Source organism: Coturnix japonica, chromosome Z (assembly GCF_054131305.1).
Source record: "Coturnix japonica strain WE chromosome Z, WE-NBRP24, whole genome shotgun sequence".
NCBI lineage: Eukaryota > Metazoa > Chordata > Aves > Galliformes > Phasianidae > Coturnix > Coturnix japonica.
The window spans coordinates 31578865-31603194 of NC_140702.1; the positions used below are offsets into that span (position 1 = coordinate 31578865).

General features: G+C 41.9%; 1 protein-coding gene across 4 annotated transcripts in view; it reads left to right on the top strand.

Annotated features, from left to right (window-relative positions):
* SLC44A1 (solute carrier family 44 member 1) overlaps positions 1–11429 on the top strand; it is a 64253-nt gene extending 52824 nt beyond the window's left edge. For 3 of the 4 annotated variants that reach the window (XR_014939299.1, XM_015849614.3, XM_085528616.1), the window contains 6 exons: positions 993–1149; positions 1426–1509; positions 2585–2722; positions 4791–5027; positions 6504–6584; positions 8797–11429. Coding sequence is in view for 3 of the 4 variants with exons in the window: in XM_015849614.3 (XP_015705100.1) it covers positions 993–1149; positions 1426–1509; positions 2585–2722; positions 4791–5027; positions 6504–6584; positions 8797–8820 (721 nt within the window). In the remaining variant the exon portion in view is untranslated. Of the gene's footprint in view, positions 1–992; positions 1150–1425; positions 1510–2584; positions 2723–4790; positions 5028–6503; positions 6932–8796 lie in introns of those variants that run through there. The other variant, XM_085528615.1, reaches the window with a different exon arrangement.
* Positions 11430–24330: the final 12901 nt, after the last annotated feature.

Consider the following 24330-nt stretch of genomic DNA (forward strand, 5'->3'; position numbering starts at 1 on the left):
TAATAATTATGTCCTCCAGTATAGCAGTGAAATACATCTGAGAAGTTGTTACCAGATGTTGCAGGGTTGTAAAAAGTGAAGAATTATGAATGCATGGAGTGAAGAGGAAGATTTTGTATTGCTGCAGGTTAACAATGCCTGTGTTTCATTTGCTCTATTGATATATGTGTTTACCATCACCTGAAAGTGTATGGTTTTACTTTTAAATGAATCTGTCATTCCTTAATAGGAATTTTACTTTAAGATAGCAATTATCAATTGTTCCATACTGTTATTCTTTCTTGAATTTTGAAGTATAATTCTGAATAGTAAAGTGGGTTGGTAATAAGTAAAGGGCATGAAGATATTTCCACAGCAAATAACTATGGAAGAATGTTTTAGATATGTTCGCTATTCATTCACCTTAGCAGGAAAGAGTTCTTGCAACTTGGGCAATAACAGATCACAACATGATAAGTGATAATCACTGAGTCTTCACTCATTTACTTCCCAAGGAGATAGTGATCTGGGTGCCTAGGTGTAGTGCTCTGGCCTTAACTTTTATGTGATTATGTCCAAAGGGGAATTTGACTTCCCACACCTGAGCTCTAAAAGTTATTTGGAAGAAGATGTAAGGAAAACTTGTTCAGTCATTAACGTTTCATGGTAAAGTTGCGCAGAAGTTATTTTTATGTGATGAAGATTGTTCCTTGACCTTTTTTGTATGAAATTTGCATGAAAGTAGTTTTCTCTCAAGATGGGAACACTTGTTCTTTTAATGCGTGATTACTTGAAGATATAATAGCTAAATAAGACCAGTAAAATTGAGCCAAAATTGTGACTTGTACAGGCTATCAGTGTTTTATGTGGAGTGAACAATATACAGTCACAACTAGAAGGAGGATAAGAAATTCCTTTTACATGCTAGACTGTTGGGAATTTGTAGCAATTCTGTAGGATGACATTAAATGCATGTTGATTATTATATATCATTCTTTTTCTCTTTTCAACAGGGAGAAAAGGAATCTGCCATTTACTCCTATTCTGGCATCTGTTAATCGCCTTGTCTGTTACCATCTAGGAACAGTAGCAAAGGGGTCTTTCATTATCACATTAGTGAAGATACCACGAATGATTCTTATGTATATCCATACACAACTCAAAGGAAAAGTAAGAGAAATAGTTTCCATATCCTTTCTGAAACTCAAGGCCAGATGTGCTTACAGATAATTTAGTTAAACTTAACGTAAACTTACAGAAAATTTAGTTAAACAGGAGGCTGAAAAGTGTCATTTTGAAATATTTGGTCTTGCAAGGAGAGTAACTGCTTGAGTTAGGAAGTTGAGCATCAGTTACTGAAACATTAAGTAATATTGTTTTCTTAAGATCTGCTCTTTTAACTGTGTGTCTTTTTACTTTGCTTCCATAAATATTGTGCTTTCCTAGGAAAATGCTTGTGCTCGCTGTATGCTTAAAGCCTGCATCTGCTGCCTTTGGTGTCTAGAAAAGTGCCTGACCTACTTAAATCAGGTAAGATTTTCAGTAATCAAGTTCTATGTTAGGGGATGATGATATATGTGATTAGTAGAATGTAATATTAGGCTGACACATAATGTGTTGTACTTGAGAACTGAACTGGATGATGGTACTTAAATCTTGTCTTCATAACTGAAATTAATACACGAGGATTACGTTGCCCTTTGTTTACATTGCAAAGATGAAAGCCAGTATTGATCTTTGCAAAGTTTGTATCTCTACTTTAGATGATATTGATTTACTTATGGGCTGGAGGTGATCCTCTGTATGTCCTCTGTCAGACTACATCTGATTTTAAAAATAGTTTTTTTATGACAAGGGACTGAACCTTTTCTGGGTTTAATATTTCGTGTTTACAGGATTGAAAAGCAATAAGTAACATCAAACAGTTCTTGTCATCTGTAAAATGGAAAAAGTTTCAAGTTGTGACACACAGGCTGGTTAAACCGCCTTGGAAAAGACATTTAGTTGGCCTGTGGTTTCACCACTGTTAAATACACCTCTAAATCTTCCTTATACTGTTGTGGTCCTTGTTTTGCTTTGTTTTTGGAAATAGGGAAAAATATAATCAGAAGAAAACAGTAGTGTAAACTTGAAAACTATCCTGGTTAACTTTGAATGCAGTCTGTTAAGAATCTGGAAGTTATCCTGGTGGACTTGCATGACTCTGAAACACGTCTATATTCTGGTTCTTTTTTCTAACTATTCTGTTGCTGCAGCTATGCCTCTGCTCACCTCTTGCAGAGATACTTAAGTTCTTTTTAATTAGTGCTGGTTTTGGGGTTTTTTTTTTTAATGAACTTGTGAATTCTTAAAGTATAAGCAAGGAAGGAAAAGAATGGTAATTCCCTACCTCATATCGTCTTCTGTCTGATACAATCAGGGACATACACCTTGTTTCAACGACTCTTAAGGACATCTTTACCGTATGACATAGGACTTAGTCAAAAGCTGTATCTTTTCTTACTCATTTCCTTCACACACATTTTCCCAGTTTTTCTCTCCTTTTCCTATTCCCCTTTTGAAATATATTTCATCAAGCAAATCTTCACTTTTTTTTCCCCCCCAGAATGCATACACAGCCACAGCTATCAACAGCACCAACTTCTGCACCTCAGCAAAGGATGCCTTTGTTATTCTAGTGGAGAATGCTTTACGAGTGGCTGCCATAAACACTGTTGGGGATTTTATGTTGTTCCTTGGAAAGGTATGCCTTGGCAAGCTTTCCTTAGCAATGTACCTCAAATACAAAATGCCTTTAATTTCCTTTTTCTTAGCTCTCACTTTATTGTATCTAGCTACACCATGCACAGAAGGAGCTGTCCAAAATTAGTGTAGGTAAGCAGATGGTATGTTTAGGTCAAGTAGAAATGGATGGATGATGACAATTTTTGTATGAATAGATTTTTAGGGAGTCAAGTGAAGTTGGGTGAGAAATTTTGATGATATGTTTGTTTTTGTAGTTAGAAATGTAAAATCTTAAGGAAATGAGGCATTTCCTCTGAATTCTGCACTCTGGGTTTTTGTTAAATGTTGGCACTTTGTTGATTGCCACTTTTGACAAAATTGCACTGGAAGGCAGTATTAGGAGTCTGCAATTAAGAACTGTTAGTTTAAGCAACAAAGTTACTTATCCTTGGAGAAATGAAGTAGACTAGGATAGTTCCTGTGGTCTGTCAGCTTATTGTCTCTCTAAGAACTCTTCTGTGCTTGTTGCTGTTGAGGCCATTCCTCAAGAAGCGTGTTTAGTTATGGGTCCCTCTGTACAAGAAGGACATTGAAGCTCTGAAGCCTGTCCAGAGAAGGACAATAAAGTGTCTGAAGGAAATGTCTCAGGAGGATTAGCTGAGGGAAATGGGATTGTTTAGTCTGGAGAAGAGGAAGCCCTTGGGAAACATTAATGCTCTGTAGAGTGGTTTGAAAGAAGGTTGTAGTGAGACAGGGATCGGCCTCTTCTCCCAGATAACAGAGTCCCGATGAGAAGGAATGGCCTTAAAATTGGGAGGTTCCGGTTGTGTATGAGGAAAAACTTCCCAGAAACAATGGTGAGGTGTTAGAACATGCTGCCTAGGGAGGTGATGGGGTCACCATCTCTTGAGATATTCAAGAACCATGTAGGTGTGGCACTAATTAACATGATTTAGTGTGTGTGATGGTGATGGGTTGATGGTTGGACTTGATGTGGGAAGCATTTTCCAACCCTGATGATTTTGTGATAGGGATCTGTAATCCACTAAATTACTAGAATTTGATACTTGTCCACTTAACTCACCTGAGATTTGCCCTTTAGTTGAACTGAACTGTCTTCCTTACTACATTCTTCTTCTTCTCTTAAATCAGACTTCAGTGCACTGAGCTTTAATCCAGTAATTAAATCAATGAGATGTGTGGAGAAGTAAATATATAATGAAAATATAAATGCTCTAGGGATCATAAGATACATAATACAGTCTTATGGAGGATTTTGAAATGTGTTAGGGAACATCTCCTGTAACACTGGTAACAGAAATGTTGAAATGAGCAGTGCAGTTTATAAAAGATAGTATCAATTAAACAGTGTTAGGCTGCCAGCCTATTTCCTCTACAGTCCAGCCCTGTGTTTTCATGACACAGTTAAGCCGTCCAGTAGTTCAAAGTTCAGCTCTAGTTCATAATGGAAGGTTCATAAGTGTTAGAAATGTTGAGTATCCACAACAGTTGTTATTCTGAAAGATGAAGCTGATACCTAGGGAAATACCTCTGTAGTTTTGTGGAAACATATGACATGCCTTATGTGTAGTAGAACCATTGTAGTCTGACCTACAGTCGAATCTGAGCATTTCTAATTCTGATCTCCTTTCTCTGTATGGAGACAAGGTAGTAACTTGGAAGATGTTTTAGCCAGTTTTTTTCCTACAGCAAAATAAAAGCCATACTATTGCCCCAAGCTTCACCCCCCAGACAAATAAACCAAAACCAAGTGCAGTTGCACCTAAGTTGTTTGATAACATCTGGTTCATTTTTTTATTACCAGTTGCATGTAAATATAATTGGACCTGAAAAGTACCTTTTGTAATTAAGGATGTGTTTGAAACTATTCTGATTTGCATTTGCTGTACCAACGTATAAAACACCATTTCTATTCAGAGAGGTGGGGAATCAAGGATGTCAAGGTGCTATTATTGCTAGCATCTGCAACCCCTGGTTATAGGATTGGCAGGGCAAGGAAAGCATAACTTGAAATAAGACAGTTCTAATGATGCAAGCCTTTTGATTATTTATGTTTTCCTCTTCAGGTCCTGATTGTCTGCAGTACAGGTTTGGCTGGGATTATGTTGCTGAATTATCAACGGGATTACACTACCTGGGTGCTGCCTCTCATCATTGTCTGCCTCTTTGCATTCCTGGTTGCTCACTGCTTCCTTTCCATTTATGAAATGGTTGTTGATGTCCTTTTCTTATGTTTTGCCATTGATACAAAATACAATGATGGCAGCCCTGGAAGGGAATTCTACATGGATAAAGTTCTCATGGTAAGTTCCCATAACTCTCTAATTTAAAGAATGTAGTTCCATAAGGTGGATGTCTTGAGAGTGCAGTGAATGCACCAGCTGAGTATAAATTTAGGTTTTTTTTTAATTTAGATTACCTCACTGTCTTGTTCATGATTTGATCAGCCAAGAGTGATATGATGAGCATTAGATAACTAGTAAGGTCTCTCAGATTTGGCATTATCAATGCTGACTTATGCTTGCTGTTAGCTGGATGAGCAGTCCTCACATAGAATCATGCCTTTGGGTATCATTTCTTGTAAATGATGCAGTGTAGAGTAGAAGGCAGCAAAACAGTACAGAAAGATTTGCTTCTTGTTCTTTCCTAAAAAGGACCTACCTTGTGATGTGGAAGAAAATAAGCATCAGAATATTCCACCTCACATACAGCTAGTGACCACATCAAAGGTTTTTGACAGCAACAAGAAATACCTTCTCTGTCTGGTTTTATGTTCTGTGCTGGAGCCTAGATTCTATGTTAAGACACTTGCACAGTTCAGTTTTGTTGTCCTGTCTTATTCCCTATTCAGTCTAGCTGGAGAGTAAGACGCAAAAATTGTTCCCCTCAAATCATTCAGTTTGTTGATGAGTAGATGGTTTTTTTATAAGGTTTTACCACTTTAAGTGGCCCTTTGCACCCCCAGGTGTAGGCTGGAGAAAGTCACTCGTGACTTCTTAGCATCATATTTTTTTTCTCTGATTACTTGTTGGAAAATTGTGCCAAGAATTTAACATAAAATGCTGGTAAAACACTGCAGAATCTAGGGTATATGGTAAAAGAAAGTGCTGTCTGATGACTTGCATTTTAGTACAGAGTAGTAGTAAAATGCAGCATGCTGTCAAAGAAGACAGTGTAGATCAATCACAGAAACATTGCACTTTTCTTTAGTCAACAGTAGGTATCACAAAATGCTAGTAGCTGAAGTTTACTGAAATTTGATACAGAGCGCTTGCCTGTAAGAGGAGAAATAGATGAAAAACGCCTCTGTTAGTCTATTTATAGGTAGTTTTGATTGGGGGAAATTTGAAGAATGCGCATTCAGGGAAGTCAGGGAAATAAACAAGACTTCACAAGCAATTATCTCCAGCTCCTTTTGTTTAATGGTATTCTGCCATTACACTTAATTCATAGGACAGGGTTTAGTAACTGCAATTTGGTTTTGTGACAATTGCCCTCCTACCTTCCTTCTCCAAAAAAGGAGAACTTTGTGGACAGTACAAAAGTTGTTATAACACCCCATGACAGATGGTTTTTTGACTTCCAGTCCTTCAGAATTTGATGGTGGAGAACCTTGTGGTGGCTCTTTAGATATTTTATGGACAATTTTACCCATGAAATGTGGAAGAAGGAAGTTGCATTGACTTTCTGAGCAGTTACATCTCTGAAGTTTTGTATTTAGTTTAGACATTTGAAGTCTGCTCTAAGAAAGCACTTTTCACGTTACTGCTGTTTTTCAGGAATTTGTGGAGAATAGTAGGAAATCTATGAGAGAAGCTGGCCGGGGAGGTGGAGCTGAGGGCAGAGAGCTAAAACCAATGGTAGGTGCAGATGAGGAGGTGGCCATCCTCCAAGAGTTTCACTTTTACTTCCTCTCCCTCTTTGTCTTTACTGACTGCACTTCTTCAGGAGAAGTTTTTGTTCTCTGTATCACTCAAGACGTTCTGCTTTTTCTGTTTGTGAGCTTGCCTATCACCTGGATGGCAGAGTTTTTGTCACAGCTGAGACCATCTCCTGTAAAAGTAAGATGAAAGGAACTGTGTCATAGGAAACAAATGCAGTATCATTTCATCAGGCATATTAGTGAATGCTGTGAGGTATACAGATAGTCCTAACTGCTGAGAACTTACAAAATGAGATGACTCTCTATTCTGACTTCAATCCGCTTTTCAGTCTTGAAATAAGCTATTTTTGTTTGTCTTACAAACACTGTAAAAGCCTGAGGAATACTACTGAGCACATCCATTGTTGCAAAGTAGAACCAGGCATTTAAAGCTGTCACCAAATTATTTTATACAGTGCCAAGGGATTGTGTACAGTGATTCCTTTCAACCTGCTCAAATGACATTTCTCCCAGTTGTTTGTTTTTATTGCCAACTACTTATGTTGCTTGTCTCTTTGTGTGCTCTTTCCATCTCACACTGTCAAATATGCAGACAGTGAACAATGCATCATCTATGCTTCCGCAGCCTGTCTTACTTATGATGTGCCTATTAGGAAGGCATTGCATGTCTGAGTAGCCTGGAATAAGGAACAGCCTTACATGATACAAGTAACAGATAGGTGGATCAGTTTGGAAGGTGGAGAACTGAGAGCATATGATGGAAAGCCAGGCTGGGCAAGGTATGACTTGTCATTGTGCAGTATGACTTTGTGAAATACAATTGTCTTCAGTCATTAATTTCTCAGAGTATTTGGGGCCTAACTCAGTTCTTCACCAAGTGGACAGTCTGTTAATCTAATGGGATCCAAATAAGTGTATGCTAACAATTATAATTTTTTCAGTTATATACCTGAAGCCATGTTGCATGAGCACTTTCTGACCTAGCTGGAATGAATTCCTGCTGTAGAACTGATAGATGTGTAGCTTTGCGTGTTTGCTATTTCATTATAGCATACCAGTTTCTAGATTTGCTTATGCCTAAATGCTTCTGTGTCTGTACGTTTTAAAAACAAATTCTTCTATCATTTCCTGTTTCCTTCAGGGAGTAATTATACTGTTCAAACACTTACATTATGATTTTCAAAGTGGTCTAACAATGAAGCTACCATTAAAATGATTGAAAATTGGGTTTGCAAACCCTCTAGTCACATTCAAAAAAATTGTCCTTCCAAAATTTTATATTAATGTGAATCAGTAGTTTGAAATAGAGATTAAGTGGTTTTCTGCTTATGCTTTCCTCACTGCTTGCACAGACCAGTACTCAGAGCTGTACTTGACTACCTAAAGCTTCATTATGAAAGCTTATATCCACTTCCCTTGTAAGAAGGCAAAGGAAGTACTGGCAAGTCAAGCATCGTTTTATTCTTGTAGAAACATGACTGTAAGCACTTAAGCCTGGCAGTGATCAGAACTCCTTCTAGAACTGCTGGAGAAGACACTGAGCACTTGAGTGTCGTGTGCTGAATTACTCCCAGTTCTGCTGCTCATTTGATAGTCTTGTTTGTAACTGATGGGGCCTTCTTTTCCTGAGAGGTCTCCCATTTTGGGGTGTTAAACCCAGCTGAATATTAGGTCCTCACTTCCTGACAGGGGCTGTATGCAGCATAGGTGGTGGCAGTTATTACTTTTGGAAGTTTCTGATGCCTTGCACCACAGCAATGATAACTGTTTCAGATACATCTGGATTAGGATCATTAATAGGTCTGCTCTGTAACTGTAGCACCTGTGGTCCCAAAATTGAATGATTCAAAATCAGTTCAGTTTTTTTCAAAACAAAGAAGCAAACAACAGCAAAAACAACAACAACAAAAACAACCCAAATAATCATTACTGTTTTGCCTCAGCTTTCTTGAAATGGTTATTTTCTAGGCATGACAGTTAGTTCTAAAAATGGAGCTCCCTAAATGCATTTCTGTTTTAGATAGATGCTAATACCAGAGTGAGGAAACAGTTAGAATGTTGGTCCCCAAAGCGACTGTCAAGAAAACGTTTTTGTACTTTCTTTATGGTTTCCAGTGACCCTTTTGACTCAGTTTCTTCTTGACGTATGTCATTTGTCTAAGACTATACTGTATGACTTTGTTTTCTAGGCCTCTGGAGCAAGTTCATCTTGAAACTAGCCAGCCATATTGGAACCCATTGACATTCCAAAACAATATATCTATACACACACACACACACACACACACACACACACACACACATATATATATATATAATCAGCCAAAATCAGAGAAAAGGAACAGGGATTTAATACTTTTTTTAACAATTATTTTTGTGAAACATGTACTCTTTTCATACGGGTGGCTTTTACAAGCAGCTTTATCATTGTTCCATTTAAAAAAAAAATTACTCATTATAGTCACAGAAATGTTGATTCTTATCTGCTTGATATTTCACAATCTGGAGGAGGTATCATTGTAAAGATAATTTTAATGATAATTGGGTTTAGAGACAGATTTCCAATGACATGGCTAATCTGCTGAGAGTTTTTTGTTTAAATTTGCATTAAATTTAGGACAGCTACACATAAGCAAAACCTTCAAATCAAGAAAAGTATTAAATTTAGCTTTTTAAAAGGTAGTTTTAGTGAGAGTTAATTCAGTTCTAACTGGTTTATAAGCAGTCATTTTATTTTATAGCCCTGGCAGGGCCCAATTTTATTTAGCGGTATCAGATATCACAATAACCAACTCCTCAGGTATTCACATGTGTGGGAGCCCTTGCATCTCCTATTCAGCAGAAACTAGAAAATGGGGAATAATGATTTTTATATGCAATTTACTTAATGTTTTACCCTACTTACCCTCTTACCAATTCTTCCCCCCCCCCTTCCCCTCCCCGGCCCCGAATTCACTAGCCTCCTTCAAACGTCAGCAGTGCTCCTTTAGGGACATAGATTCTGCATATGAGCAATTCAAAGAACAGATTATTAAAGCTCAGTCTTAGTCATACTCATGATTAATTCATGACTTGATGTAAACATGCTGAGGATAGAAGGAGAAATGAACTGTAATACTGTACAAACAAGTACACTGTAGTTCATTTCATTTAATGTCAGAGAGGTTTGGGATGTGTAAGGGACCATTCCTTGCCTATTGTTTCACCCATATTTCTATGTACTGTAGCAGGTGATTAAAACAGGAAAGGGCAGAGAAACATTTCTTTGGAAGTGTAACTGCCTGGGATAGTTAATTGAAGTCATCAAATAATGATAAGAGAACGTGTTTTGTTTTGGTTTTGGTTTGGGAGAAAAAAAAAAAAGGCAAAAAAAAAAAAAAAGAAAAAAAAGAAGAAGCAGTAGTAGTATGATTCTGAGATAACTGCATTTCTTTCAGTCTGGGAGTTCACCAGATACGAATGCTAATATTTTGTTCAGCCTAGTGTAATGGTTAATGGTTAAAAGTGTGTAAAGAATTCATGACCTGTCAATGCTATATAGTCCTTTTGTTACAATTTTTTTAAGAAAACTATTTTTGTTAATGTAAAGTTAATACTTCAGAGCAGAATTTTTAAACTTATTGCACTAAATATAAGCTCTGTACAAATAAACAATGCCTCAGTGGTTTGATCACTCCATTCAAGAAAACCTTTTGAAAGAGAAAAGCCCTTCTGTGGAAGCTTTGCAATGGAGTGGAGAGGTCTAGTTAAAGAAACTCAGTTGTACTCATGGTTTAAAGAGTAAGCAGTTCTCTGTGCTTCCTTTCAGAGGATCAGACGTTTAAAAAGTAGATTGTCACGTAACTAATCAGTGCTCTTACCTTTTGGCAATAGTGAAATGTTTCACCTTTGCTTCTAGAAATCATTTGATATTACATTTGTTTAGTTTTCTTTCAGTAAGCCAATTAAAATGACTTACTGTTTTCATTATCACAGAAACCAAACTGTATGAAAAGAAAATAAAAATCTGTTTAGAGGTGATAACTGCCAGGGAGGTGGGAAGACAGAATTACCCAGTCTTGCAAGCACTAGACACTTGTTTAACCAAACCACATCAGCTCCACTGACATCAGGAGGGCTCTCTTAAGTAGTGAAGTTGTAAGATACATTTGTGTGTATGTGTGTGTTAACTGAACTAGAACTTCAACCTAGGATTCAGAGTGGAGCACTGACTGGTGAGGCCTCTCAATGTGAGCTAGAAGTCAGTCTATCTAGAAGAAGCCCTGGAAACAGCCTTAAGCTTGTGGAGAGAAAGCATTCCTGCTGTTAACGCTGTTGCTAAAGCTGCAGTTGCACTGAACATTGTTGTCTGTGTAGATCAGTGGGGGTTAGCAACAGAAATTAAAAAACTGGCTCATATGAATCCTAGAAACTGGACTCCAAGGCTAAGAGACTTTTCACATACCCAGTTGCTTCCAGAGAACTGTAATTTCCGTCTTGTTGGAAATTATTGGAGGTGCTTTGATCAAAGCCTTGGATTCTGCTCATTTTGACAACAAATATCTGCCGTGACAAGTTCTGCAAGTTTGTGCTCTCTGCTCACTGGAAGTGGGAGCTTTTCTCTGCAATCGCAACTAGAACTGCAATTGGGAACAAATTTTGTATTTTTGTATGACTTGACTGTGCACCATTTTTATAGCAGTTTATCCTGTTTTAAGAACAAATTTGATTTATTTACATGGTGTTTAAAAGATACAGGCAACACTTTTCTATGGGTAGCTGTAATGTTGAAGTGACAAACCTATATCATTACGGAGTTCTTAATAAAATCATATGCACCATTCTTGTGTGTATCGGGCATGCTGAGCTTTTCAGTCATGCCAAAATGCATTCCATCAACACACAGGCTTTCCAGTGGCCCTTCAGAGCTTTTGAATGTTCTTTGAAGTGAATTGCAACCAGACTACAAACTGTCCTCTTCCAGTGTGGTCTTGTGCAAGGAGATAAGTAGAAGACTGGAGTCTAAAAAAAAAATTTTTCAGGGCAAACCTGAACTCTGCTTTCCTCCCTTAGTGGAGGTAGTGGAGAACACCTGGAATGTAAATCCCTAGTTGGAGTAAAGGTGCTGGGGACTTCCAATTGTGAAGGATTAAATACTTTTTTTGCCATCAGTGTATGGACTGCTTTGTGGGAAGCAGTCTGTTCCAGTTAGAGTGATGCTGCACTGGGAGTAACACTGCAAGAGGAGCAGATGCAGAAATAATCTCCTTGGAAAGTCCACTGAACCAAGCAGTGCTTGAGGACTGGTAATTTGTGCCAGTGTAGTTACTGGTTCCCAGCATTTGGTTTCTGCAGACAGTCTGGGACATAGCCTCTAATCTGCTAGGCTTCAAAGGAAAATGCTTGCCATTCTTTTAATTGTTTAGTCTTCTCATTTGGTTATCTTCTGTCTTATTCAGAGAATGAGCAACATGTTGTTGTTGCTTTAGCAGAGGTTTGAACCAGATGAGGTCCTTTTTAAGCCCCTGTGATTCTTTAAACCCTAAAGAATCTTAGTTGTTCTTTTAGCTCTTGTTTCTGTATTGCTCTTTCAGTGAAGGAGTACCAAGCGGCTGAGTGTCAGCTTCCCCTGTCCCACCGAACTTATCCCATGCCTTCTCACCTTCCCAAGGCTATGATATCACCTGGACTGAATGGGAGGGGGAGTAGGTGCAGAGCTGAAATTCTGAGATGGTTTTCTCTGTGTGTGTGTGTGATCCCACTCCATCACTGTGCTTGCTGTGATTAGGAGTGCAGTGCATTACTTCTATAATTTCAGTGCTGCTCTGCAGCTAAACTCAGCACGTGGTATGGCCAATTTAGAACTGCATCTTCAGCCTTCCGTGAGCTTGTGTTCATGCTCCCAGCTGCCAAAAACAAGACTGGGTTTTACGTGTGGCCTTAGCTTGGTGTGGTAACCCAAGGATGTTCTTTATAAGGAAGCCTGTCCTAGAAAGGACAACATCAAATGGAAAACCAAGTACATACTGTTATGGGGTTGGCCCTGCCTGCCAGGTAAGCCCCTACTCCTCTTGTGCCTTCCTTTCCAGGAGGGCTGGGGGAAGAATCAGAATTGTGGGTTGTGGTAAAGACAGCTAATTAAGTAATGGGAAAAAATCGTGGGGGGAAAAAACCAACATCAACCAAGTGTTGCAAAGGCAATCACTCACCATGTCCCACCAGCAGACTGATTGATACCCAGTCAATCTCTGAGTAATGGCTACTGTGGAAGAGTCTCTCCCTCCCCCTAGTTTATTTCTGACTGTGTTATTCCATGGCACAGAGTATTGTTGTTGTGGTTTGGGCCAGCTTTCCCAGCTGTGTCTCCCCTCAGCCCTTGCCCACCCCCAGACTCCTCTGCAGGAAGGGAGAGACAGAGAAGGCCATGACCCTGTGGGAGCACCGCTCAGCAGTGGGTTTGTACACTGTGTGCTACCAACGCTGCTCTGATCACAGATCTAAAACACAGTACCATAGGGGCTCCCATAAAGAAAATTATTTCTGTGCCAGCCAAACCCAGCCCCCAGGTCCACTTACCTAACTGTTAACCCAAGACTCACTTCCCACATTTCTGTACAGCACCTTCTCAGGGTGGTTACTTCTTTCTGAAAGGGCTTTCTTCAGAGTAGGCGATGAGTCTGCTCCACAGTGCTCCCTTTAGGGTGGGAGCAGGGTATGCTGACTCTTACTCTTTCAGCACAAAATGGGGATGTAAAGCAGAAATGAGCCCTGTCTGTATCAGCATCTTGGCAACTGAGCAGCCAGTGCTGAAGACAACATATTTAATGTGCCCTCAGGGCCTGCACTTTAGTGGTTTGCTCTGAGTAGTTATGATGTATTCTATGAATGTATGTTACAGAGTCAGAATAAATGCATGTAGCAGACATATACTCGTCATCACCATCCAGTGATCATTTGGTTCTGAATGCATATTACATGATGTATCAAACACGGCACAGTCATTTTAAGAAACATTAGAGATTAAAAGTAGATTCCTAACGGTGCACAGCCCAGTTTTGTAAATCATGGCTTTGCCTGTGCAGATACTGTTTACTAAATCTGAACATCTCAATCCCATTGTTTCTTGAACAGCTTGTGTGTCACGTTATCACTACTGAAGTTCTGTTTCATCTTTGTGTAAAAATATAGCTCCTTCCCAAAGGAGGAAACTCCTTCCCCTCCATGGAAAAAAATACTGTTTCACAAAACAAAACCCAACTGACTTACCTGAAGCATTTCTTGCACTCAGCTTTTTGTTGGGGTGATGGAAGTTTATTCTAAATATTGAATTTTTTCAGTGCTCTTCCAACTGTTTCATCTCTGCTGTTATTTCCATTACGTTACAAGAGAGATAATGGAGATTAGTAACTTTATATTTCTTGTGCTCTGTAGCAAATACTGTTCTCAATATTTTATTTTACAATTTTTTTTTAAGTTTTATTTATATTTAGAGAGATGAGAGAAGAGATGAGCTTTGTCTCTTGTAATGTGGGTCTCACACAGAATGCAGAATTTCTGGTCTGGGATGGAACTGTGAGGTATCTTGCAGCGTTTGCAAGCTGATGCAACCAAGCCAAAGCTCTTTAGAGACATTAGGATTATGAGAATATTTCCAGGGATAATAGGTAGCGTGAATCCATCTAAAATATCCATTGGGAGGTTAAAATACTTGGCATTCATTTGAGAGAAATCAGCTAAAACAGAACTACAGAAAACTCAAAGAAACTCCATCACGTTCTACTCCCATGTCTCATTGAAGCCATCGTGTCGTGTGTGAACGTACTGAGCACAATTTGGTATTTGTAGCATTGGGTAACTGTCTGCAAAATTGTAGGCTCCCTCCAGAATCAAAGTTGCAAGAATTTTGAGCAAAAAAAAGTAATAGGTCACTGCAGAATTAGCCAAACGTCCCAAGTTTCAGAGACAGCTCTGGCATCTCTGAAGTATTACAGCAGCAGCGGTGGCTACCACTCCTTAAGTGCACCTGCCACCTCTCCCCTCTTGCTTGATTGAAATATGGGCAGGAAATGACCACTTCAGAAAGGCCCAGTGTGATTGTGAAGCTGGAGACTCCTGAAATCCAGCAAAAGCTGCTCACTGACTGGAGTCCCTGTGAAACTCATGATTTTTAACTATAAAATAAATGCTCTGTGTGCTCCAGTGTTGGTAAGGGATGGATCAGTCCCTGCTCAAACTGAAGAGAAAAACTGTGGGGTCATCTGTGTGGAGGGGGAGAAGGGGAAGAACACAACAAAAGCTTCTTTTGTTTCTAATATAGGCCAGGGAGCAAATGCCGGAGGCCAGTGGAGCCGTGGAGAGCAGAGTTTCACAGGTAGAAAATAGTTCACAGAATCTTCATAGTAAAGAAAATTCACATTCCATTTCACAGACATCTCACAGCAGTGTCCCCTGTGCCCTGCTTTTATTTTGTTCTTCAGAGCAAGAAAGGTGTAATCTTACAGAAAGGAATTATTTTTGTACTTTGGATTGTGTTGCTGGTTACAGTAACTCTGATAAGGAGAAAGGAAAATCTTCCAAACAAATGTTAAAGGCTTGACAGTACTCCAGACATTCTTGTGTTGTCGTAGCCCATCAAAGCCTCGTGTAAAAAACATGAGTTTTTCATCCTCTTTCACTCACAGTTCTAACAGGGAAGCTAAACCCCAAGTCTGGTTGAGTAATGTACATTCAGCTAAGATAAAATAACAACTGCTCCATTTTTCCAGTGGAATGCCACCTCCTTTTGGAATGGGAAAAGTAAGTGTGAGACTGTTTTTTGTTGTTTGAGAACTAGAAATGTTTTATACTGCAAGCTGTGAATGCAGGAAGAGAAGGGAAATATAACAGTGCTGATCTAATCTTAGATTTTCTGTGTAAACTGACATTGTGCCAGGATACTGATGCAAAACTTGTATTTTAGTCTAAGAAATGTATAGATTTTTTAATGTATCAAAATAAAGTTTGTTTTTTGGTTAAATAACAAAGTCTTTTTGTCTCTGTGAGGTGCTAAGAGCCACCTTTCCTCATAGAAATGCGGTCTGACAGCCCTGAAAGCAAGCAGAGTACACCCAGGTCTGCTCTGTGCCGGCCTGCCCTCTGGATGGGAAGCTGCAGCAGAGCTGTGTGCGGCTTTCTGTCTCCCTTACTTGTCCTGGTGCCAAGAAATGCCGTGCTATACAAGTGCTTTGCTGGGCTGGGTGGTTAAATGGGGTTTTGCAGAGCAAGAGTATTATTTTATGTTGTCTTTCTTCTCACAAATCTTTTGCTCCTCATATTTCTTGGGGGTATGGGAATGCCTTGTTAATGCCTTATGCTGTATTATGCAGATTAATTCTCCCTCATGGCCAGGTTCCTTGGCCTCTCCAGAATGCAGGCTCCTGGGTGGTCAGTCCCACACTGAGCAGGTTGATAAGCCTTCACTCTCTGTCATGCACATTCAGAATCCTCTGCTCACAGCCAGGAGACAACACTGTCAGGGCTGCTAAGGCTGCCGCACCTGACTTGCTAATGTGCTTTGCCATACAGAGACAGCTCCTGGGAGAACGCAGAGTAGGGAAAGGTGAAGGAAGTTCTGTTTCTGTATTGAGATAGCTATGCAATCTGTTCATCTCTGCACTGCCCTGACTTATGTGGGGCCAGCTGCTCTTTATGAAATGCTTTGTACATGTTGGCTGCCCCCTAAGGAGGGTCTCCGTTCTGCAGAGATGTTCTGAGGAGCTCAGAAAGCTGCAGGTGGGTGGTGAGCAGAAGCAATCTGTAACAACACCTGTAAATCTTATTAGCAGGGGTATGTGCAAATGCAAGTTAATTCTCCTGTTCCTCCAATAGGCACACCTCGTTTCTGCTTTCTGGCTTCCAGGTTTTTTTTGTTTGTTTGTTTGTTTTAAATAAAGTAATATGCCAAGCTGAACAATGTTTTCTGCATGTATAATTATTTACTGCAAACCACATCAGCACTGCATTAGCATAACGTGGCTTAATTCACCCAGGAGCCGCATCCAGCTCTGATGTTGAAGCCATTGTGGCAAAGCAGCGAATGAATGTACTTGGGATGGAAAGGGCCAAACAGCCTCTGTACGCAGGCAGTTTCCCTGCAGGTGCATCCCCTTGGATGAGAACATCATGTCTGTTTAAAGACTGATGCTGCGTGGCTTGGCTGGGTGGGTTTGGTTGGAGCAGGAGAGGCACCGTAGATGCTGTTCATCAGTGGAGGAGGTCTTGCCCTTCCATGGGGCTGGGACCTCGCAGGCTGAATTGTCCCAGCAGTTCCTCCCCTCAAGCCACAGCTCCTTCCTCCCACAGAGGGCACCGCCAAGGAGCTGACCCAGTTTTAGTCTCTTGGATTCAGATGTTTAATGAAGATTAGCTAGTGCCTAGGGAGAGATTATTTAGAATTTCTAATTACTGTTTGAATTATGGGTGTGTTAAGTGGATGAAGCTTGCACTGTGCACAGAGCACCTACAGAAGCTGTTCTTCTGACACCTACTGTCGCACTCTGCACCTGATGTTCATTTATCAACGTGTAAGTAAATGTGCTGCAGGGGCAGGCATTGTGAGACGTTCAGTGAAGATTGTTCAAAGGTAGAAGCAAAGCTAATGGCAGAAGCTCTGAATTGTTTTGTTTGGCCACCCAACCTGGCAGTATTTAGGTGGGAGAGAAATAAACAGGTGAGAGGGAGTTTGACACTTAGGTGCTCTGTAACCAGACACAGCCCAGCTTCCACGACTGCTCAGCACCACCAGCTCTGGGGCTGGAGCCCACCTCCTGTAGTCCCTGTACCTACCTTTCTCGCTGATGGGGATGCCAAAAAGGTGAATCCATACCATATCAAATGCTGGAGAATTTCTAGAGAAAGGAAGGGGGTTTCCAGGCAGGAGTTTGCTACCTGTTTCACAATGCCTGATAGGAGAGCTGCAGAGGACTGCCCTGTGCTTGTGAGCACACAGTCCTACAGCCTCCAGACAAGGAAGGCCAGAGGCTGATTCGAACACTCAGGTATTGGATCCATCCTCTATGAGACAGCACAAGGGCAGGAAGCCTTGGAATAGGCTGTGCTCTCTGTTCTCACCTGGCTGTGTTGAAGCTCAAAAACTTTTATCAAAGCATCATTTTCTCAAAACCCACACACAGAGCCACTAATAAACCCAGCACAGGGACATGCAGCTCTGGGCTTCCCAGAAGTGCTTGAGAACTAATAAGGAAGCAAAAATTGAATGAGGGATGAACTGTACACAAAACTTGACATTTCTGTTTGTGGCTTTATGTACACAGGCTACAGCCCCGACCTCTATTCTTAAGCAGGACTGGCTTTAGGAATAGCTCATAATGAAAATAAAATGGAGCTTTCCAGACGTGGGTGCCAAGCAGCTGTTGTTCCAAGTTGGTAAAACACTCAGTGCAAGCTCTGATGGCCTTCAGAAGGGCCCCAGCTGTGGCACAGCGCAGCAAGCATGGGGAAGGAGGGAATGGGCTGAGGTGCTGCTCCTGACCCAGCACAGGAAACAGGCTCCCTTACCCTCTTGCTACAAACCACAAGGAAGGGACCGAGAAAACAGAGGGGAAACAGGTTTCTGCTCAGGGCAGCAGGTGCATTGCACACCCTGCCTTCCTCACCACCCAAAGGTGACCTTGTACAGAGGTGTGAGGCTCTGGAATTTGACAAGCAAACAGGAATGTGGATGAAGGTCCATCCTGGTCAGAGAGATCAGTGAGGGCCAGTCAGCCGCCTCCCCACGTGACAGCCATGTCCACTACCTAGAAAAAAGAAGGGGTGGTTATCACAAGTGGCTCCCTACTGAGGGAAGCAGGGGCCCAATGTTCCCACCAGTCCCAACCAATAAGGGATGTCTGCTGCCTCCCAGGGGCATGGAGGAGTGATGTCACTACAAAACTCAACAGCTTTGTACAGCTGCCACCTTCTCACTATACAGTGCTAGTTTTTCATGTAGGCAGCAAAGAGGGAGCACCAAGTCTGCTGGTGCCTGGTAAGATGCGCATTTCTCAAGCAGGGAAAGGATTTTTATACAAAGCTGATCAATTTTAAACTAGATTTGGTGGAGGAAAGCAATAAAACCAGGCTCACCAGTGATAAACTGTGGGACTGCTCACCAAAAATTGAGGCACTGCATGCTAATAAGGTCCCTCAGTCTGCTCCACATGGTGCTGAGTACAGTGAAGCATATTTGAAATGGGAAATTGCTTGAAGGCTTCAGGGTCCAACATTGCTGGGCAGGTTTTAAGTGCACAGGAGCAGGCAATTTCAAAGTGTCAGAAGTCAAGAAGGTTGGGCAGAAGGTCAGCTTTCCTGAGCAGGGAATGATAAACTCCCAGACCATCCTCAATGGAATCCATCCCAGGGTACTCAAGGAGCTGGCAAACAACATCGTCATGACACTTCTCTCAATTATTTTTTTAACAGTTTTGGGAATCTGAAGTGGTTCCAGTCTACAGAATACAGCAAACATAGTCCCCATTTTCAAGAGGGGCAAGAACAAAGATCCCAGTAACTGTGACACTGTCAGTCCTGCTTCCATGCCTGGCAAAATTATGGGTTATTCTGGGAGTTATTGAGAAACATACAGAAAATGAAGCAGTCATTGGCAACGGCAAACACAAGTTCACAAGAGGGAAGAAACTTAATCTTCATTTATGACCAGGTTACTGTAAGGTGGAACAATACAAAGGTAGTAACAGATATTCAAAAGGTTATTTATAGGGAAAAACTCACTGATTTGGACGCCTTCACTAGGAAATGCTGAGGAAACTTCCACCAGGGAGCAATCTCCAAGAGATGCTGCTTCAGTGGTGGTCAGCCCTTAAATGAGGTCTTAGAGGAGGTGGAGTCAAGCTCCACCCCTTCCAGGAGCACAGCTACATTACTCTCACCTGTGCTCCCACAGCTGACCCAACACTTGCCTCAGCTGATTAATTAGAGGTTCAGGCTGTGATTACCAATTTCCCATACAGTTACTCATGTGGTCGACCAAGAGAAGCCAGCTGATGTAACTTTGGGTTTCAGCAAAGCTTTCACTATTGTTTCTGCAGTTCTGTGGTATAAGAAAGGCAGTAAGGAGGCCATGTGTGATAAGCTGTAAGCAGTATGGTGGGATACAGATGTGGCCAGAACACAGACAGCATCTTCAGAAGTGGACTGTGGGAAAGCTTAGATGGTTCCCAGGGCGTTACCCATGCCCTCTTTATTGAAGAAGTGGCAGCAGCGCATTTCTTTGCAGGGTGAGCATTTTGTGTTTGCATCTACCCATTACAGCTTCCTTGGAATAACAAAACTGCTGCTGGCAATTAAAAAGAATTAGGTCATTTTTGGCCAGAATTAGGCATTTGCATGAAGCAATATGGGAAAACTGCAAGAAGACAGATGAGGCCCTATCCAGGATCACTGGATTTGCAGCAGAACGGTCTGCTGGAGGAGCTTCCTTTAGCATCTTATTTCTGCAAAGGATCAAAGCTGTCCTTGCTGCCTGTTCTGAGAGACCCTATTAAGGGGTCTGGCAAGAAAAAAAAGCACCATATCAAGGCAGGACAAACACTATCGCGCTGTGATAGCAGCAACACAGCAGGTGAGTGGTGCTGAGCATGTCGTGTCTGTGTGCTTATTAAAATGCTTCAGTGGATGCTTCATTATTTCACTCCTCCGGATGAGCCCTGCCAACTTGCAGCCTAAGGCCACAGCTCACTACAAGACACAGGCAGCATCAAGAGCCTAAATGGTAACAGCTTCATCGGCTATTCTGTTCCCTCCTTTGCAGTCACAATAATGAAATCCAGGGGGAACCAAAAGCACTCTGACTGCAGAGCATGTCAGCCAACCATTGTAATTTGTCTGTGAAATAAATAACCATTGACTAGCAAGCACAATTAGCTAATAAGATCAGTGCTTCATCATAACCCCACTTCAAAGAGACTGCTGGTAGAGTACATTTGACACCAAAATAGTGTCACAGGAAATGTTTGTTCCCTAAAACTGAAGGTGTGTCCAATTAAGCAATGTTGCAAAGAAGCCAGCAGTGACTTTTGCCACAGGCTGCCATCGGGAGGCATTTCTCTGCAGAATGCTGTGCACAGACCTGTGATATCCTCCTCAAGCAGCTCTTTTTGGCTCAGCTCACCCCTGCACTCATGTCACTCTGCTCTTTCCCCTGCCCTTGAAGACCAGTACACCAAAACATCTACACACATTTTGCTGCAAACCATTTTGGTGCATTTCTGGTAGAGGAGCTTGCTGGGGCCCGAGCAGCACACAGCTTATTAGGGAAGCTTTTTAACACCTGGCAATGTGCTGCTCCCCCTGCATCATGCAAGGATGAGCTCTGTTCTCTGGGCTGGACAGCAGTGCTTTCACTGCCCGGACAGCAAGCCTAGTGCCAGGATGCCTGCAGCTGTATCAGGAAATCTGACGTGTTTTGTGGGGTTTTTTTGTTTGTTTTGTTTTTTTTTATTTTACATTATAAAAGCAATTGGCCCACTTTTCTGTCTGTTCCAGCCCTCTAGCAAGCCATCAGCAAGCAGTGCATCTTCTGAGAAAGATAGAAATTATCCTGGTGCAATGAAGACTCCAGCCTTCATAGGCACCTCCCAGGCCAGTGCTGGATTCTGGGAGGAGATGCTAGTGGGCAGGGCATCTTCAAACTCCCCTTTCTGTGCTCACTGACTCCATGCTCTCTCCATCTCCTGGCTGGCCCAGGGCTGATCTCACTTCAACCACAGCTGCTGTACTGTTTGGTGCCTTCCTCAGAAAAGGATACTGCCTGTTCAACAGCCTTCTGATGGATGCTCATGGTCCTCATCCTCCCAGAGGACTGTGAGTGCCATGCCAAACATGAAGAGGAGATAATCTTATCTTGTGTGTCTTGCCCAGAACCAGAGCAGGATATGGTCTACCAGAGTCCCTGTGGTGGCAGTGATGGTACCTGACCCTTTTGCTCCTGCCCTTGCCTCTTGCAGAGTGGGACCTAAGGTGGCACACCAGAGGTTGCTGCTCTCCAAGAAGTAGGAAATCAGCCTTCAGGGAGAAGGTTATCTGCTCCAGTGCATTTCAGTTATGGCAGCTGCAAGACAGGGTCAGAAAATCATTTTGCACTCTCCACCTTCTTGTGCACAAGGAGAGTTAGGCTCATCATGCCTAGCTGCACCATGGTTTTTCCTGCATGGTTTTTACTGTACAGTCATCTCTTCCCTGCAATGCATGGGACTTAAAGGAGTCAGATCTCTTGTCATAGAATATCACAGAACCACAGAGTATCCTGATTTCGAAGGGACCATCCCAAGCATGGCCTCAGCTGTGCCTACACCATCCCACCAGTTCTTTGCTGTCCTCTGTGATTTTCCCACATCAACATGAACAGTCCCAGCTCTCCCCCTCACAGCCCCTCCAGCTCAGTCCCTGGGTGCCACATAGCCACAGCTGCTCAGAGAGGCTCTTGATCCAGCTATCTGGCAATCTTCATCTTCTTCTGCTCACTTTCCCTGTCCCTGCCAACTCAGGTATCCTATTTGTCTGTCTTAGGATCTAGACATCCCTTGGGGAAAGGAGGTGGAAGCTGTCTCTGCTCTGCTGTGCCCTAATAACTTGAGGTAGGCAGACAGACAACAGCTCCAGCCAGTGCCTGCCTCTTACAGGCCTAGTTGATGACCATGCTGTTCTGCTGCTATTTTTAGCTGTAATCTCCTTGCTTTGTAGCTAAATGTTGGTAACAGAGAACAAGGCTGTGTTGCTGTTTTCTTGCATGCTCTGTGCTACCATTTCTGTCTCTGTGTATGCGGGTCATTGAATAGCACTTGATAAAACAAGGTTCCTGCTCTTACACAAAATATCACCCATGGAATTTCAATTGCACTTGCCTCTGCCTCCCCTTAATCCTGCTGCAAGCAGAGAGCAGAACAAAAATGCACTTTAAAGCACTTCTAAACATCTCACAATGAAACGATTTGAATAAGGACCGAAAAGCCCTATGCATTGTGGATTTCAACTTCTCTCTTCAAGTGGCACTCAGTTGAAAGGGAAAGATGCAGGGTTACCACCATGTGGGTGGTGATTACTGTCAGAGTAAGTGGTAATCTTAGCATTCCATCTAAAGACACAATCCTGGCTCAGACCTGAGCAGCCCCAAAGCTTTGGGTTTAGTGTGTGCATTGACTTGCCATGTAGTAAACACTAGGGTTTACATGAAGTGTTTGCTCTCTTTGAGGAGGTGTGAGAAAGTTAAATACTACTCTGTTTGCAATACAGAGAACACAGACTCACACTGATTTCTGCAGTGTTTCACTGGGCCTTTCAACAGAAACCCAACAGCACCTGAAAGTCACTCGTATCTTTGGCAACTAGCATTTTTTAATTAAAGCTTCCTTCTGTTAATGAAGTTAGCAGGGCACAGTGCCACATGCTGAGGCTCCTGAGCTTTGTGTCCTTTGTTACTCAGCTCTCTTCTGAAAGACCACAGCTGTAACCCTTGGGTGCATGGACCAGCCATACCTGCCAGCTTTTCTAATTTGCAGCTTTGACTCTGAATCAGTCTCACAGTGCCTTCTCCTGCACAAATGCTCAGCAACACCTTCTGAGAGCAGGGATTGAAAGAACCTGGAGACAAGGACTGCAGCCAAACAGGCTGCTGATACCCAAGTCCAGCAATGCTTGTGGGGATGCAGCATAAGCCTTGGCATAATGCATCTACCTGTCCCTGATGCACAACAGCTTTACTTGCAGGAGGTAGGAGGTTCATCATCCCCAATTTTGTATTCCACCAGAAAAGTGGACATAGGTACACACAGAGTTTGTGCCTGCCAGCTGGCACTGGGTGACCAGGTCCAAGCACAGAAAGATGAGGAGGTTCTGAGCCTGTTAAGCAGGCAGCCACTGATCTTCAATAGCAAGCATATGCACAAAGCCTCTCATGTCCTCCATGGCATGCCACCTCCTTGCATCTCCTTGCTGAATGCTGGCTAAGGCAGCAGCAGTGCACTGGGCACACCATGGCTCACCACAGGAGTCTGAAGACTGTGTTCATGATGTGCTTGGAGAATGTTGTATCAGAGAAGAAGAGGACCAGAAGGCAAGCATGAAAAGCAGTGTTCCCAGACTCGAAGTGGTCAGAGGAGTGCAGTCAGCCGTGCAGCCCAGCAAAGCACAGCCAGCCTTGAATATTGCATTAACTGTGCCCCCTCTCTCCAAAAGGCATCTCTCATGCTGTTCTCTTCTCTGGAGTATGCCAGCACACAGCCCTGCAGGTTAAAGCTCTTCTTTCTTCATCTGTTCTTAATTCGTGTTCCATAACTTTCTATCAATAATAGCATTTAACAGTGGACCCTTTTACTCAGGTGTTCTTGCTTTTATGAATCCAAAAATCTCCCTTCATTTGCTATTTTTATCTTCTTTCTTTTTTTTTTTTTTTTTTTTTTTTTTTTTAATTTTTTCCCCCACTTTTTCTCATTTCTTTCTGCTCATGACTGCGGGGCTTTTCAAAATGTGCTTTGGAATGTGAAGTGACTTCTGGGCTGGTGGCTCCAGGCCAGCCCTCCATTTGTGGTGGCTAAGAAAATGTACTTATTCCCTGTGTTTTGTCATGGGTCAAAGCTTATTGCAATAGACATTTCCACATGAAAGGAGCAGCTCTGGAATCTGACAAACTGAAATGATTGAAGAACTCAACCTCCATCTTCTCGGACAGGTAACTCCCAGAAATATCTTTG